This window comes from Oncorhynchus keta, chromosome 8 (genome assembly GCF_023373465.1).
Source record: "Oncorhynchus keta strain PuntledgeMale-10-30-2019 chromosome 8, Oket_V2, whole genome shotgun sequence".
NCBI classification, from domain to species: domain Eukaryota; kingdom Metazoa; phylum Chordata; class Actinopteri; order Salmoniformes; family Salmonidae; genus Oncorhynchus; species Oncorhynchus keta.
In genome coordinates this window covers 22,827,824-22,843,414 of record NC_068428.1, presented here as the reverse complement: position 1 = coordinate 22,843,414, position 15,591 = coordinate 22,827,824, and the positions used below count along the sequence as shown (strand labels likewise).

General features: G+C 43.1%; 2 protein-coding genes across 8 annotated transcripts in view; one reads left to right on the top strand and one right to left on the bottom strand.

Moving 5' to 3' along the window:
- Positions 1-55: 55 nt before the first annotated feature.
- On the top strand, positions 56-8,084 carry hebp2 (heme binding protein 2). The gene is made up of 5 exons (XM_035775115.2): positions 56-202; positions 382-517; positions 659-794; positions 6,524-6,704; positions 6,892-8,084. Exons 2-5 carry the CDS (start codon positions 440-442, stop codon positions 7,073-7,075), a joined length of 579 nt encoding a protein of 192 aa, XP_035631008.1. The 5' UTR covers positions 56-202; positions 382-439; the 3' UTR covers positions 7,076-8,084.
- Positions 8,085-11,657: 3,573 nt separating this feature from the next.
- Positions 11,658-15,591, bottom strand: part of nhsl1b (NHS-like 1b) — a 181,843-nt gene continuing 177,909 nt past the window's right edge. For all 7 annotated transcript variants that reach the window (XM_035775113.2, XM_035775112.2, XM_052523856.1 and 4 more), the window contains one exon: positions 11,658-14,405. In XM_035775113.2, the coding sequence (XP_035631006.2) occupies positions 13,739-14,405 (667 nt within the window). In that variant the 3' untranslated portion in view covers positions 11,658-13,738. The remainder of the gene's footprint in view (positions 14,406-15,591) is intronic.

Here is a 15,591-nt window from a genome sequence, read left to right as displayed (position 1 = left end):
AATCAGGATTCACGTTTTTCTGTCGTTGCTACGTAAATATCATGTGACGGAAGGGATTTTGTAACAACAAACGCACCACTCCCCCAATGACCTCGCCCTCCCTGTTATGAAACACCTACATTCGGACCATTTTTTCATTTCTATCCAGGAAAAACGATAAATAAATAGCTAGTACATTGACACACCAGTGATTTCGAAGAAGGTAAGGACTGTCGTTTTAGACTCTTTATCTCGCTAGCTACCTGTGGGGAGAGGCAAGTTGTTGTCGTGAACATGACTATCTAGGAACAGGTTGTGAATGATTGATTTTAAGTTATAGTTGTTTTGTGGTATGATCAACGAAGTTGTGTTTTATATATTAGTTTGACCTTTTTTCTTTAGCTTTGAACATCAAGTATTGAATGAGAAGGACTTTAGGACTGGTCAGAAACCCCCCACAATGCTGAAAACAATTGGGCAAGCTATTTTTTCGACTACTTTGCAGAATCCAAAATTTACACCTAACGAGGAGAATAAGGTTGGTGGTTCTTAGTACCCAGTCAGCTTAGATATGGATATACATTTTCTGGATGAACAAGTACAAGTTTACAACGTGTGTGTGTGTGTGTGTGTGTGTGTGTGTGTGTGTGTGTGTGTGTGTGTGTGTGGGGGGGTTCAGGCTCCAGACTATGAGGTCCGTACCTATCAGACAACCAACTGGATAAGCACTACTCTGACTGGTATGGAGCAGCAGGCTGCGATAAGCACTGGGTTCCGACGCCTGTTCAGCTACATCCAGGGCAACAACCACAACAGTAAGTCACACTTTCAGTCATTAGGTGTTAGGCTACACACTTAGAAACAAACATGCTTACAGGCTCTTTAACTATTGCTCAGTTGGTAGAGCATGGCGCTTGCAATGTGAGGATAGTGAATTCGATTTCCAGGACCACCAATATGTATGCAAGCATGACCAAGTCCCTTTGGATAAATTTGTGTACAAAACATTAGGAACACCTTCATAATATTGAGTTGCACCCCTTTTGCCCTCAGAACAGCCTCAATTTGTCGGGGCATGGACTCTACAAGGCGTCGAAAGCGTTCCACAGGGATACTGGCCCATATTGATTGCAATGCTTCACGCAGTTGTGTCCAGTTGGCTGGATGTCCTTTGCGTGGTGGACCATTATTGATATGCACTGGAAACTGTTGAGCGTGAAAAACCCTGCAGCATTGCAGTTCTTGACAGAAACCGGTGAGCCTGGCTAGGGCTGTGGCGGTAATTACATTTTGTCAGCCAATTACTGTCATGCAAAAGACTGCTGGTCTCACGGTAATTGACCGTTAATTAACATAAACATGTTTAGCATCTCCAGGCTTCCACACATACAAGCTGCTATGTCTTCAACTTCATATATATATATATATATATATATATATCAATTTAACATACACCATCACAATAAATCCATTATTTATTGTAGTCAGGTCTAAAGAAATATTATGATATGAAGAAAATATATTTCAGAATATCAGTTGGCCTACTGTATCTGGCTATGCTCCATGCCAATGGCTGTAGGCTAGTTAATTTGCCTGACAAGATATGCTGATAAATCCTGTGCATTTATTTTATGAGTTTATAGTAAGAAGATTATAATTGATCTTAGCTATAAAAAATGAAAGGATATTTTTTTCCCCCATTACTGAGTGCGCATATGGCATGGCTATATTGAGTGTATAAATGATCACTTGAAACACGTCCTATATGCTAGATTTAGAGTTATTTGGCAACTTTAGTTGTGAATTAAACAAATCTTAGAATGTCTTAGAAATCAAATCATGTATGGGCTCCCGAGTGGTGCAGCGGTCTAAGGCACTGCATCTTAGTGCTAGATACAGCCTGGTTCGAATCCATGCTGTATCACAACCGGCTGCGATTGGGAGTCCCATAGGGCGGCACACAATTGGCCCAACGTCGTCCGGGTTTGGCCGGGGTAGGCCGTCATTGTAAATAAGAATTTGTTCTTAACTGACTTGCCTAGTTAAATAAATGTAAAAAAAAAACAAATTGCATGGAGCAACTATAGGCTATTGATGATTTGAGAAAGAAGCAGAAAAAGCTTGTGCTCTGTTCCTTGCCTCAGGCTGCACAGCTGTTCTCTCAACTGATTTTCACCCATCAGACTATTCTCAATTTAATCTTGTCTTTACTTATATGTCAAATTAGTTTCGATTTAGAATGGCCCATTATCAAATAGGCAGGGTGAAAATGTCTTCTGTATGGACTCAAATAGGGAATTCTGTGTGTGATGTGTCACCCAATTAATTATGAAAATTCTGAAAATGTAAAAAAATGTCCTATTACTAGGCTGTTCAAATACAAATTGTAGACTAACTGTAAGCCGCCCTGCACAATCAATGAATCAACAGCATGGTCTAAGGCTATACGTTCTGTCCAGACTCATGGATATATATATATACACACACACAGTTGAAGTCGGAAGTTTACATACACTTAGGTTGGAGTCATTAAAACTCGTTTTTCAACCACTCCACAAATTTCTTGTTAACAAACTATAGTTTTGGCAAGTTGGTTAGGACATCTACTATGTGCATGACACAAGTAATTTTTCCAACAATTGTTTACAGACACAGTGAATTATCTATCACAATTCCAGTGGGTCAGAAGTTTCCATACACTAAGTTGACTGTGCCTTGAAACAGTTTGGAACATTTCAGAAAATGATGTCATGGCTTTAGAAGCTTCTGATAGGCTAATTGACATCATTTGAGTTCATTGGAGGTGTAACTGTGGATGTATTTCAAGGTCTACCTTCAAACTCATTGCCTCTTTGCTTGACATCATGGGGAAATCAGCCAAGACCTCAGAAAACAAATTGTAGACCTCCACAAGTCTGGTTCATCCTTAGGAGCAATCTCCAAATGCCCAAAGGTACATGTCCATCTGTACAACATTTAATATGCAAGTATAAACACCATGGGACCACGCAGCCATTATACCGCTCAGGAAGGATACGCGATCTGCCTCCTAGAGATGAACGTACTTTGGTACGAAAAGTGCAAATCAATCCCAGAACATCAGCAAAGGACCTTGTGAAGATGTTGGAGGAAACGGGTACAAAAGTATCTATATCCACAGTAAAACGAGTCCTATATCGACATAACCTGAAAGGCCACTCAGCAAGGAAGAAGCCACTGCTTCAAAAGCGCCATAAAAAAGCCAGACTGCGGTTTGTAACTGCACATGGGGACAAAGATCATACTTTTTGGAGAAATGTCCTCTGGTATAATGAAACAAAAATATAACTGTTTGGCCATAATGACCATCGTTATGTTTGGAGGAAAAAGGGGGAGGCTTGCAAGCCGAAGAACACCATCCCAACCGTGAAGAACAGGGGTGGCAGCATCATGTTTTTAACGCTTGGTCGCAAATGGGTCTTCCAAATGGACAATGACCCCAAGCATACTTCTAAAGTTGTGGCACATTGGCTTAAGGACAACAAAGTCAAGGTATCGGAGTGTCCATCACAAAGCCCAGTCCTCAATCCTATAGGAAATGTGTGGGTAGAAATGAAAAAGCGTGTGCGAGCAAGGAGGCCTAAAAACCTGACTTAGTTACACCAGCCCTGCAGGAGGAATGGGCCGAAATTGTCCCAACTTATTGAGGGAAGCTTGTGGATGGCTACCCAAAACATTTGACCCAAGTTAAACCATTTAAAGGCAATGCTACCAAATACTAATTGAGTGTATGTAAACTTCTGACCCACTGGGAATGTGATGAAAGAAATAAAAGCTGAAATAAATCATTCTCTCTACTATTATTCTGACATTTCACATTCTTAAAATAAAGTGGTGATCCTAACTGACCAAAGACAGGGAATTTTTACTAGGATTAAATGTGACAGGAATTGTGAAAAACTGGGTTTAAATGTATTTGGCTAAAGTGTATGTAAACCTCCGACTTCAACTGTAGTTTGGAGTGTAGCGTAAGGTAACCAGTCCATCTAGTGTGCATAATATAGTCCACACTCAATTATGTATCAAATAAATCTTACATCAGTTTTGCTGTTTTTCTGCAGTGCATAATATGCAGCAGACTATGTATTGTATAATGGCACAATCATAATTTAAAATTATTTTTTTCTGGGCATCAGCTCTAATATACATGAGTGTTTTTAATTAATCATCACCTTAGAAAGCGCTGTCCATTTCGTTTACGGTGTTTCAACCTGTTGTTTAACTAATTTCTTCAAATTTATAATCACAGTGAGGTGAGTTTATAAAGTACTAGAGGCTGTTTTGATGATGTGTGTGATTTGATACTCGATTGCATTTGCACCATTCTCATAAGTTACGACAACTGCGATTATGCATGTAACGCTTTATTACAAAGGTGCATTATTATGGTGAAAATGATCTTCATCGCCACTTTTGTTGTTATACAAAACTTATCAAACATATACAGTACCAGTCAAATGTTTGGACACCTACTCATTCAAGGGTTTTTATTTGTTTACTAGTTTCTACATTGTAGAATAATAGTGAAGACATCAGCAAAACTATGAAATAACACATATGTAATAACCAAAAAAGTGTTAAACTAATGAAAATATATTTTATATTCTTCAAAGTAGCCACCCTTTGCCCTGATGACAGCTTTGCATACTCTTGGCATTTTCTCAACCAGCTTCACCTGGAATGCTTTTCCAACAGTCTTGAAGGAGTTCCCACATATGCTGAGCACTTGTTGACTGCTTTTCCTTTACTCTGCGGTCCAACTCACCCAAACCATCTCAATTTGGTTGTGGTCAGTGATTGTGGAGGCCAGGTCATCTGATGCAGCACTCCATCACCCTCATTCTTGGTCAAATAGCCCTTACACAGCCTGGAGGTGGATTATTGTCCTGTTGAGAAACAAATGATAGTGCCACTAAGTGCAAACCAGATGGGATGGTGTATCTCTGCAGAATTCTGTAGTAGACATGCTGGTTAAGTGTGCCTTGAACTTTAAATAAATCACAGACCGTGTCACTAGCACACCACCTCCTCCATGCTTCATGGTGGGAACCACACATGCGGAGATCATCTGTTCACCTGCTCTGCATCTCACAAAGACACGGCGGTTGGAACCAGAAATCTCACATTTGGACAGATTTCCACCGGTCTACTGTCCATTGCTCATGTTACTTGGCCCAAGCAAGTCTCTTTTTTTCCCTTATTAGTGTCCTTTTAGTAGTGGTTTCTTTGCAGTAATTCGACCACGAAGGCATGATTCACACAGTCTCCTCTGAACAGTTGATGTTGATGTCTGTTACTTGAACTCTGAAGCATTTATTTGGGCTGGTAACTCTAATAAACGTATCCTCTGCAGCAGAGGTAACTCTGGGTCTTCCTTTCCTGTGGTGGTCCTCATGAGAGCCAGTTTCATCATAGTGCTTGATGGTTTCTGCGACTGCACTTGAAGATACCTTCAAAATTCTTGACATTTTCTGGATTGAATGACCTTCATGTCTTAAAGTAATGATGGACTGTCGTTTCTCTTTGCTTATTTGAGCTGTTCTTGCCATAATATGGACTTATTTTACCAAATTGCCCTATCTTCTCTATACCACCCCTACTTTGTCACAACACAATTGCTTGTCTCAAACCCATTTAAGATGGAAAGAAATTCCACAAGTTAACTTTTAACAAGGCACACCTGTTAATTGAAATGCATTCCAGGTGACTACCTCATGAAGATGGTTGAGAGAATGCCAAGAGGGTGCAAAGCTGTCATCAAGTCAAAGGGTGGCTACTTAAAATAATCTCTAATTTAAAATATATTTTGATTTGTTTAACACTTTTTTGGTTACTACATGATTCCATATGTGTTATTTTATAGTGTTGATGTCTTCTATTGTTCTACAATGTAGAAACTAGTAAAAATAAAGAAAATCCCTTGAATGAGTAGGTGTGTCCAAACCATACTCCTTTCAAGGCTTAAAAATAATGATTTAACCTGTCTCCTCCCCTTCATCGACACTGATTGAAGTGGATTTAACAGGTGATATCAATAAGAGATCATAGCTTTCACCAAGTCAGTCAATCATGGAAAGAGCTGGTGTTCCTAATGTTTGGTACACTCAATGTATGTGACCCACGACCCAACAGTGAAGTAGGAACTAGTGCCAAACGAAAGAGGGTAAAGTGTGTCTCAAGTGATAGCAGGTGCACATATATTTTTTACGATGGTGTTGTGCATCATATTTCTGTGTGTTTAGGGCATGTGACATATGGGCAGTAAGTACATAGGGAAGGTGTGTTGTGTGGGCAGTCGTGGCTTTAGTGTCTGTTTAGAAAATGTGATATCCTTACCATCTAATGTCTGTATGTCAGGGACACATGGCCAGTATTAAACTTAGGGAGTCACTATCTGTGTCACTGTGTGTGTCTGTCATACCCACAGTCTAACTGCCTGGTCCTGGTTATGTGTTGCGTATCTGGCCATCCATCAATGGCTTGTGTGTGTGTATGTGTCTCCAAGAGGAGAACGTGGAGATGACAGCTCCAGTGACGTGTCTGGTGGACCCTGGGGCTGGCCCGGCCTGTGAGACCACCTTCACAGTGTCCTTCTATATCCCAGAGGAGCACCAGGCCGCCCCGCCCCTGCCCAGCGACCCAGAAGTCTTCCTGGAGAACAGAAAGGAGTTCACTGTGTTTGTCAGGTAATGGACCAATAAAGGTTTCGCTCACCTGCTGACGTTTGAAATGTGAGGCAGTATAGGGCCGGCCAGCAGTTAGTGTTCATGGACACATCTGTGAGTAGTAGACCATAGACCACGGCACCAGTATCCTTTCTTTCCTTCCCTCATAAAATATATCCTTCGTCATGCTCCCTGTCTTTCCATGCAGGACGTATGGGGGTTTCACCAACATGCAGAAGAGTCGTGAGGAGCTTCTGAATCTGCTAGAGAGCCTCCAGAGGGACGGGGCACGCTACAAGGACATGCCCTACTACGTCTGTGGCTATGACAGCCCCTTCAAACTAGTCAACCGCAGAAATGAGGTCTGGATCCTCCAGAAGACAGAGCCATAGTAACGGTTCAAAGGGGGTCCCTACCTTTCTCCTCGAAGTATGCACTTGAACACTCATTTATTTAGAAATATTGCATTGGTGTAGGCATGGACGACCAGATACACTTTATATCAGTGGAGGCTGCTGAGAGGAGGATGGCTCATAATAATGGGTTGATCAGAGCAAATGGAATGGCATCAAACACATGGAAACCATGATGTGTTTGACGTATTTGCAACTATTCCACTCCAGCCACTACCATGAGCCCATCCTCTCCAATTAAGGTCCCAGCAACCTCCTGTGCTATATATACAAAAGTATATGGACACCCCTTCAAATTAGTGGATTCAGCTATTTCAGCTACACCCGTTGCTGACAGGTGTATAAAATCGAGCACACAGCCATGCAATCTACATAGACAAACATTGGCAGTAGAATGGCCTTACTGAAGAGCTCAGTTGACTTTCAATGTGGCACCGTCATAGGATTTCACCTTTCCAAGTCAGTTAGTAAAATGTCTTCCCTGCTAGAGCTGCCCCAGTCAACTGTAAATGCTGTTATTGTGAAGTGGAAACGTCTAGGAGCAACATGGCTCAGCTTCGAAGTAGTGGGAAACAAGCTCGCAGAACGGGACCCCCGAGTGCTGAAGCGCGTAAAAATCATCTGTCCTCGGTTGCAAGACTCACTTACAAACTACCTCTGCAAGTAACGTCAGCACAAGAACTGTTTGTCGGGAGCTCTATGAAATGGGTGTCTGTGGCTGAGCAGCCGCACACAAGCCTAAGATTACCATGCGCAATACCAAGTGTCGGTTGGAGTGGTGTAAAGCTCACCGCCATTGGACTGGAGCAGTGGAAACGTGTTCTCTGGAGTAATGAATCACGCTTCACCATCTGATCCAACGGAATAATCTGGGTTTGGAGGATGCCAGGAGAACGCTACCTGCCCGAATGCATAGTGCTAACTGTAAAGTTTGGTGGAGGGGAATAATGGTCTGGGGCTGTTTTTCATGGTTTGGGCTAAATTGAAGGGATGACGGGAAATCTTAACAAATAACAGCTACATTCTAGACTATTCTGTGCTTCCTACTTTGTGGCAACAGTTTTGGGAAGGCCCATTCCTGTTTCAGCAACAAAATGAGGTCCATACAGATGGTTTGTTGAGATCGATGTGGAAGAACTTGACTGGCCTGCACAAAGCCCTGATCTAAACCCCATCGAACACCTTTGGAATGAACTGGAATACCCACTGCGAGCCAGGCCTAATCTCCCAACATCAGTGCCCGACCTCACAAATGGTCTTGTGGCTGAATGGAAGTCCCCGCAGCAATATTCCAACGTCAAGTGGAAATCCTTCACAGAAGAGTGGAGGCTGATACAACAGCAAGGGGGGAGCAGCTCTACTAATGCCCATGATTTTGGAATGAGATGATTGACGAGCAGGTGTCCACATACTTTTGGTCATGTAGTGTAGCTATCTTAAAACAGTCTATTCATTTTCATTCCGTGAGGGGGAGTCAACGGGTGCACACGTTGGGGAGGAAGGTAAAGGAACTGAACAGAATAGCACCCATTCCCACTATGATTAGAAAAAGATATGCAGCTTTTTGAAGCATAATCGCAAGTGCCTAAGCAATGTCTGTGACCTTTTGTAATAATGATAGTACAGTAATAACCTTTCCGTTGATACTTAAAGAAACTAAGAGACAGATGTCAAGGAGCTTTTTAGATGCTCTTAATATTCAGGTCACTGAAGGGACTGATGATATACTGTAGCTGCTATTTGAGATTCCTTTCTACTACATTGTATACTACAAGGGACTTCAAAAATAATTTAACTCTATTCCGTTAGATGCTGGCATGACAAGCACCTATATAAGCTAACATTAGCACATCTTCAGAAAATTAAATGTACAGGGAAGACCTTTGAACTTTGACACTGAATTTCTGACTCAATTAACTTTTGTTTTAAGCTTCTCAACTTTTGTGCTCTTTTACTTTGTACTTTTCATTGTAGACACCTTGCATATTCAAACTGCTAATTAATGGTGGCAACTATGTACATTTTACAGAGGACTTGGCAGTGTGGCTTAGCTCTGAGGGCTGCGTTGAATGACTAGACATACTTATGGACTATTGCTGAACTATAGATTACTGTGAGAAAGTCTCAATGATGATGTGAAAATGTAATGTGTGTCAGCATCTTGTGTAAATGTGTATCCCATACACATTTATTGGGATATTATGATGTAAACTGATATTAGGTTCTGAAAGGGACAGAAGCTGGATCAATGGAAAAATGTATTATACACTGTGTAGTAAACATTAGGAACACCTGCTCTTCCCTTGACAGACTGATCAAACTTTATTTGTCACATGCGCCGAATACGACAAGTATAGACTTTACCGTGAAATGCTTACCTACAAGCCCTTAACCAACAGTGTAGACTTTACCGTGAAATGCTTACTTACAAGCCCTTAACTCTTCTTGAAATTCACTGTTGGTTAAGAAAATATTGACCAAGTAGACTAAAATAAAAAGTAACACAATAAGAATAACAATAACGTGGCTATATACAGGGGGCACCGGTACCGACTCAGTGTGCGGGGGTACACGTTAGTTGAGATCATTTGCTGGTGGGGGTGAAGTGACTGCATAGATAAACAGCGAGTAGCAGCAGTGTACAAAAAGGGAGGGGTTGATGTAAATTGTCCGGTGGTGATTTTAGTAATTGTTCAGCAGTCTTATAGCTTGGGGGTAGAAGCTGTTGAGGAGCCTTTTGGTTCTAGATTTGGCGCTCCGGTACTGCTTGCTGTGCGGTAGAAGAGAAAACAATCTCTGACCTGGTGAAAGCTATGATCCCTTATTGATGTAACCTGTTAAATCCACTTCAAATAGTTTAGATTGAAGGGGAGGAGATGGGTTAAAGAAGGCATTTTAAGACTTGAAACAATGGATTGTATATGTGTGCCAATGGGAAAGAAAAAATGAAGGTCCTTTGAACGGGGTATGGTAGTAGATGTCAGGCGCACCGGTTTCTGTCAAGAACTGCAACGCTGCTGGTTTTTCATGCTCAACACTTTCCCGTGTGTCTCAAGAATGGTCCACCACCCAAAGGACATCCAGCCAACTTGACACAACTGTGGGAAGGATAGGAGTCAACATCCCTGCGAATTGAGGCAGGATGGTGTTTCTTATGTTTTGTACACAGTGTATATTGTGTTACATTCTTTACTATGATTTATTCAAAGAAGGAATACTTTTCACTATTACATGATTGTGGATGTATAATGTCTTACATTGATGTACAATAGTACATAAATTATGTAAAATGTGATTAAATACATTTAAAATGTCTACTTTCATGGAGTAGTCTGTGTTTGGGCTTTAGTTCCTGAGAGCAGTGCTTTTGGAGGTTGAAATCCTTAGGTACACAACAAATCTGTATGTCTTACAAACTGAAGGTCATGACTATTCACAGCCAGCTGAAATCCTGTTTCATCCATACCTTTCGCTCCCCCGATCTCTCTTTCCTATCCTCCTCTCCCAGTCAGGTCAGTGTGTGCGGACTCATCTTTATTTTTAGGAAAATTGTTCCCCATATCATGTTCAGACGGTCAGCAGAACCAGGGCAGGACACTGCTGTATTGTCTGCTGCTGCTTAGTCAGAAACATGTCCCATGCCTTGTGGCTTTGTGAGACTTCAGATATTTCCAATCAAATTGTATTTGATACCATACATTGAGTATTAATTAATTGCACAAGAAATTGCTTCCCACACAGTTTTGAATTACTTATGTACAGTAAATTATTCAACTGTTGAATAAATGATGCATATTGGAAAAAAACATTAAAGATGTTGAGTCAAGGGTTTTATAATGAAGAGCATTACCAAGTCAATAGGAAATGTCCCAGTACCATGATCTTATATCTGAAGATAAGTTGGCTGACTAGGGTCTGTATGGGGCAGTGACACTTGGAGTATTGGAAAGAGGCCAGATACAGCATGTCACTGGAATGATGATGGGAGGGAGGGAGAGAGGCGTCGCATTGATTGATGTGACAGTGAAATGTTGGGACTGCTGTCTGGAATATTAAAAGGGAGATGGAGTAACACCAGTTAAATATTAAAGTGTTGCGGGCTACCAGTCAGCCCAACAGTGGGTGGACTGCTAAAACTAAGGGTGCTTTGTGTTTTTATATAGCACCATTTCATATAGCAGTGTGTAGATTGGTGAATATGCCAAGCCAGTGTCCCTATGGAGATAACTTGGTCTCTATTACAGCAACCAACACGGTCTCTGTCTTCATGGAATATTAGAAGAGGTGACATTTATGCAGTGTCACTATATGTCACACAGTTATGATGGCACAACAGTGAAATATTATGTGACACCTGGTGACGCAGAGTTCTAACGGAACGTCCAGAGGTGAGAGGCATAAGGGATGACCTGGAGGAGGAAGTGGGGGTTAAGTGATGGCCTCTGAAGTTTTCCGGATGACAGACGACAGTGGGTGCCATGGCAACGGTGCTAATGAGGCGGTGATTTGGGCGGCGGGCTGGCAGATGGTCGTGAATCACACAGAGGTAGAGACGAGACACTAAATATCAACATGTTTTATTACACAGACATATACACAAGAGGTTAGCCTGCCTGCCTCCTTTACATCCACCTTTATTTCATTCTTCCCCTCTTCCTCAGCGAGCTGAGATTGAGACTTCATAAACTCCCATCATGAGCCGGATGGGAGACGAGCTCTGAATCATGGCTGGGTCTGAACTCTCCGAGACCCATTGGTCACAGGTGATTAAACCTGGGTTGTTACAGGCTCTGAGAGTAGGAAGAGTCACGCTTGTCACCTCCTATGATACATCAAGTCAGATTTACTGAGCTTTTGCACCAGGGTGGAATATTTTTGTTAACCACTGTTGTACCTCTTTAGGTTTTTAATACCACTATAAATGTTACAATATTTGCTCTAGCTTTGTAAACCTAGCCCGTGAACTGTGGTCCAGGCTCTCCACTTATTCCTGCACCTCCCGATCCCTCCCCGCCCCAAACCTTTCCTCACCTCCCGATCCCTCCCCGCCCCAAACCTTTCCTCACCTCCACCTGACTGCTGGTTGTCTGGGGCTGGAGTACTGACTGCTGGTTGGCTGGGTGTTGGGAGTACCTGACTGCTGGTTGGCTGGGTGTTGGAGTACCACGTCACAACCTCACTATTTTAAAATAAATAGTCTACAAAAGAAAAACACTCCCTTTCAACAAGGGCTCAAAAAAATGACAAAGTCTTTGAAAACAAGTAATGCTACTTAAACTTTTTTTAAACAAAAAGAACCATATAAAACTGCGCATGAGAGAGAAACCTAGTAGAAATGTAAACTGCGTGATGGTAATCATAAGCCCTAGAAGGTTCTAGTAGGTCATGTCATCAAACTCCACAATACTGGACCTCGGTCAATAGGTCCGGTCTAGTACGGCTAATCACAGATTCAGATTGTATACACATTAGCATAAACAGCAGGCTCCATTTAATTGTTTAGCTCTTTGGTAACCAAAATGATCACAAATAAAAATGACAGTTTGCAGTTAATATTTTTCCATTCAACTTTTTTTTTTTTAAGATGAATTCTTAATTTCCAAACGTGAAGGAAAAGGAGGATACCTAAACACAGGCTTAATGATAAAACAATTCTAAACACATGGTTTTAAAATGACACAAACAAAGAAAAAGAAAACACATATGGACAGTGCAAATCTACAAACTAAAATTCCAAAAATCCAAGGTTTTCCAAACCTCCATATTAAATCCATCCTATTGGCTGTGTGTATTGTGTAGAATAGACCTAGCCATTGTCCATGTGTGTCTCTGCACCTGCCTGTCCCTATGGGGCAGTCACGAGCCCTCTGCACTTCCCCTTTACCACTGAAAGTTCCAGCCCCTGCAAACCACAGACTTCAAAGAGCAGAAAGAAAACTGGAGCTGTGTCCCGGAACCATTTGGTGTACCGTTCTGTTACTGTTTGCCACATGTTCTATATTGTTTTACCATACATACTCACAAGCAATGGTATGTTAAGACTCAAGATAACAGGAGATGAACAGCAAGCAGAGCAGAAATACACTGCATTTAAGCCACCTTCAAGTTCCACATTCCAATGCCTGACTAACTAATGGCACCACTGCAGCCAAAATAAAAACAACTTGTCACTTTTCAATACCTTCATATCACCTTAGCTTTTCCCTTAACCTTAGAGAAACCTAAAAACTAAAGGAACCAACCCTGAATACAATCAGCACCTCTGAAGCTCTAACAGGAATATTTTTTTAATTAAAACGACCAAACAAACAAAACGGAAAAATCAGTCTTTGGGGAAAAAAAACGATAATGATTACTTTTTTTGTAACACAAACAATGGGTTATCAAAATGAAATGCAGGAAAATTAGTCTTGAAAAGCTGCAGCTGAGTCGGTCTCCACTTCAGACTAAGAACTGTCCGGTCCGTCTGAGGGCCAGTCAGGTCCGTTTCCTCAGAACCAGGTCCAAAATCTACAGGATCTGGAGCCAGGGGTGGGGCTCAGGGGGCACATGAGTCTCTGGAGGGCCCATCATTGGGCCCAACCCTCCCCGGTGACCATGAGTGAGTTCAAGTCCCTGTATCCAGGGGGCGGTCCCTTCTATCTAACTACTGCTCTCCTCAGATAAAGTGCCGTTGGAACCCTGGAGCGGGGGGAGGGGCAAGGGGCAGGGCTGGCTGTCAGGGACGTCTCCGCACTCTGCGCTCTCAGCTAACTCTCCCTCACGCTCGCAGATGACCGTCATAGGGCTGCTCAGAATGCGGTTGCGGGCGTTGTACTTGCTGCTGGCAGCAGAGGGCGGCGTGCGTGATCGCCCGTACTTCATGCCGCTCAGTGATGATGATGGGGAGGAGTAGGACAGGCCCTCGTTGCGGGCCCACTCCTCTGGCGCCCTCTTGCTGCGACCTGGGGAAGCGCAAGGGCTGTGTGGTGTTGTCGGCGATGATGGTGAGGAGGGCGGGTCCAGGGAGGACTCGGAGCGCGTCCTCTGGAAGCGCGGGTCTGTGCAACGCAGCATGTCGGCGGCCGACATTCGGAAGCTGGTCTCGGAGCGGCTTCCCTTCTTCAGGAGCAGAGCCTTGAAGGTGTCGCTGCTGGTAGCAGACTTACGCAGGTTGCGCTGAATGGAGCCTGTCTGCCTGCCCATGGACAGCGAGGATACTAGGCTGGGGGAGGCGCCCGTGGGGGTGACGGGGGGAGACGGACAGGGGGAGTGGCCCTGCGGCTTGTCCTCCTCAGACTCCTTACGACCCAGGACCTTCCGCTTGGACCTAAGGGTAGAGGAGGAAAGCCTGGTTAGGGACATGGTTAGTTAGAGACATTAAGCTGAGGTTGGAGTGATGGATATATAGGAGAGCAGGGTTAGTGATATAGTGCAGGCTGGGTAGGAGGACAGCGGGTACAGGACAAATACAGAGGGTGGAGGGATAGAGAGGGAGCGCGTGGTTGGAGACTGTCCAGAGTCCAGACCAAAGCTTAGAAGCAATTCTTCAAACACATCTACTCAGATCAACACTCAATGAAACATTCTCTACTACTCTATGGCTCAACCAATGATGGAACATCAGTACTAACTTTTATTTTTAAAACAAAGCTTTCCTCTAATAAGACATGCCAGTTGGCATACACACCCCTTCTGAACATTATCCCAATTCAGCCATATGTCAACAATGCCCCCAGCAATCCCAGGGTGCATTGCTTCAGAAGCCTAGAAGAAGCGAGGGTAATCTAACATAGAGGGGGTGAGTGGAGCAGGGGCTGGGAAGCAGGGAAGGAGAGGGCTGGTGCTTTTAAATATTTTATTCAAAATGCGAAAACTGCACACATTGCAACTCTACGGGAACGCTAAGAGGTGGCACAATGGAATTCATCAACAACACTAACTGGGAAAAGTGCCCAGAGCTTTTTAAAAAATCTTAAGACAGTTCAGCCTCCTTGCCAGCAGGGGCTGCCATTCTCCTCCTCCACGACACCATGTCTACCTGCCATAGACTCATAAAAGTAGAAATGCGTTCCTTAATCATAAGCGTTGTGCTAAAGCCGTGGCTAGCAGGGGAGATCAGATTAGCGCAGGGAAAACAGCATAATTAATCTGAGTCCAGGGGTTGCTTGGGGATTATGGCGCTAATCCAGCGCTAGCGTTACCGCAGGGAAGATACAGGACCGGCCAATTACAGTAATGGGCTACTTGCCACGCCAAACCTCTCTAGGCAAGGGGCGCTCAAACGCTCACTTTGCATTCCCCCGCTGCACCAGGGAGGAAGAAGAAGAGGTGGAGCTAGAAGAGTGTGGAGGACAGACAGTGACATGACAAAAGGGATTTAATGACATAAAGAATGGGTGAATGAGGCAGACAGACGCAACATTTAATCCTTCAGATCAGGTCCAAAGACAGAGAGGTTTAAGTAAATCAACGGTCTTTAACAGAGAACAAGAAATAAAGACAAGCACGATATA

Coding starts and splice junctions, on each gene's coding strand:
- hebp2 (XM_035775115.2), top strand. CDS start 440: ATGCTGAAAACAATTGGGCAAGCTATTTTTTCGACTACTTTGCAGAAT. Junction 518..658: donor CACCTAACGAGGAGAATAAG/GTTGGTGGTTCT, acceptor GGGGGGGTTCAG/GCTCCAGACTATGAGGTCCG. Junction 6,705..6,891: donor GAGTTCACTGTGTTTGTCAG/GTAATGGACCAA, acceptor CTTTCCATGCAG/GACGTATGGGGGTTTCACCA.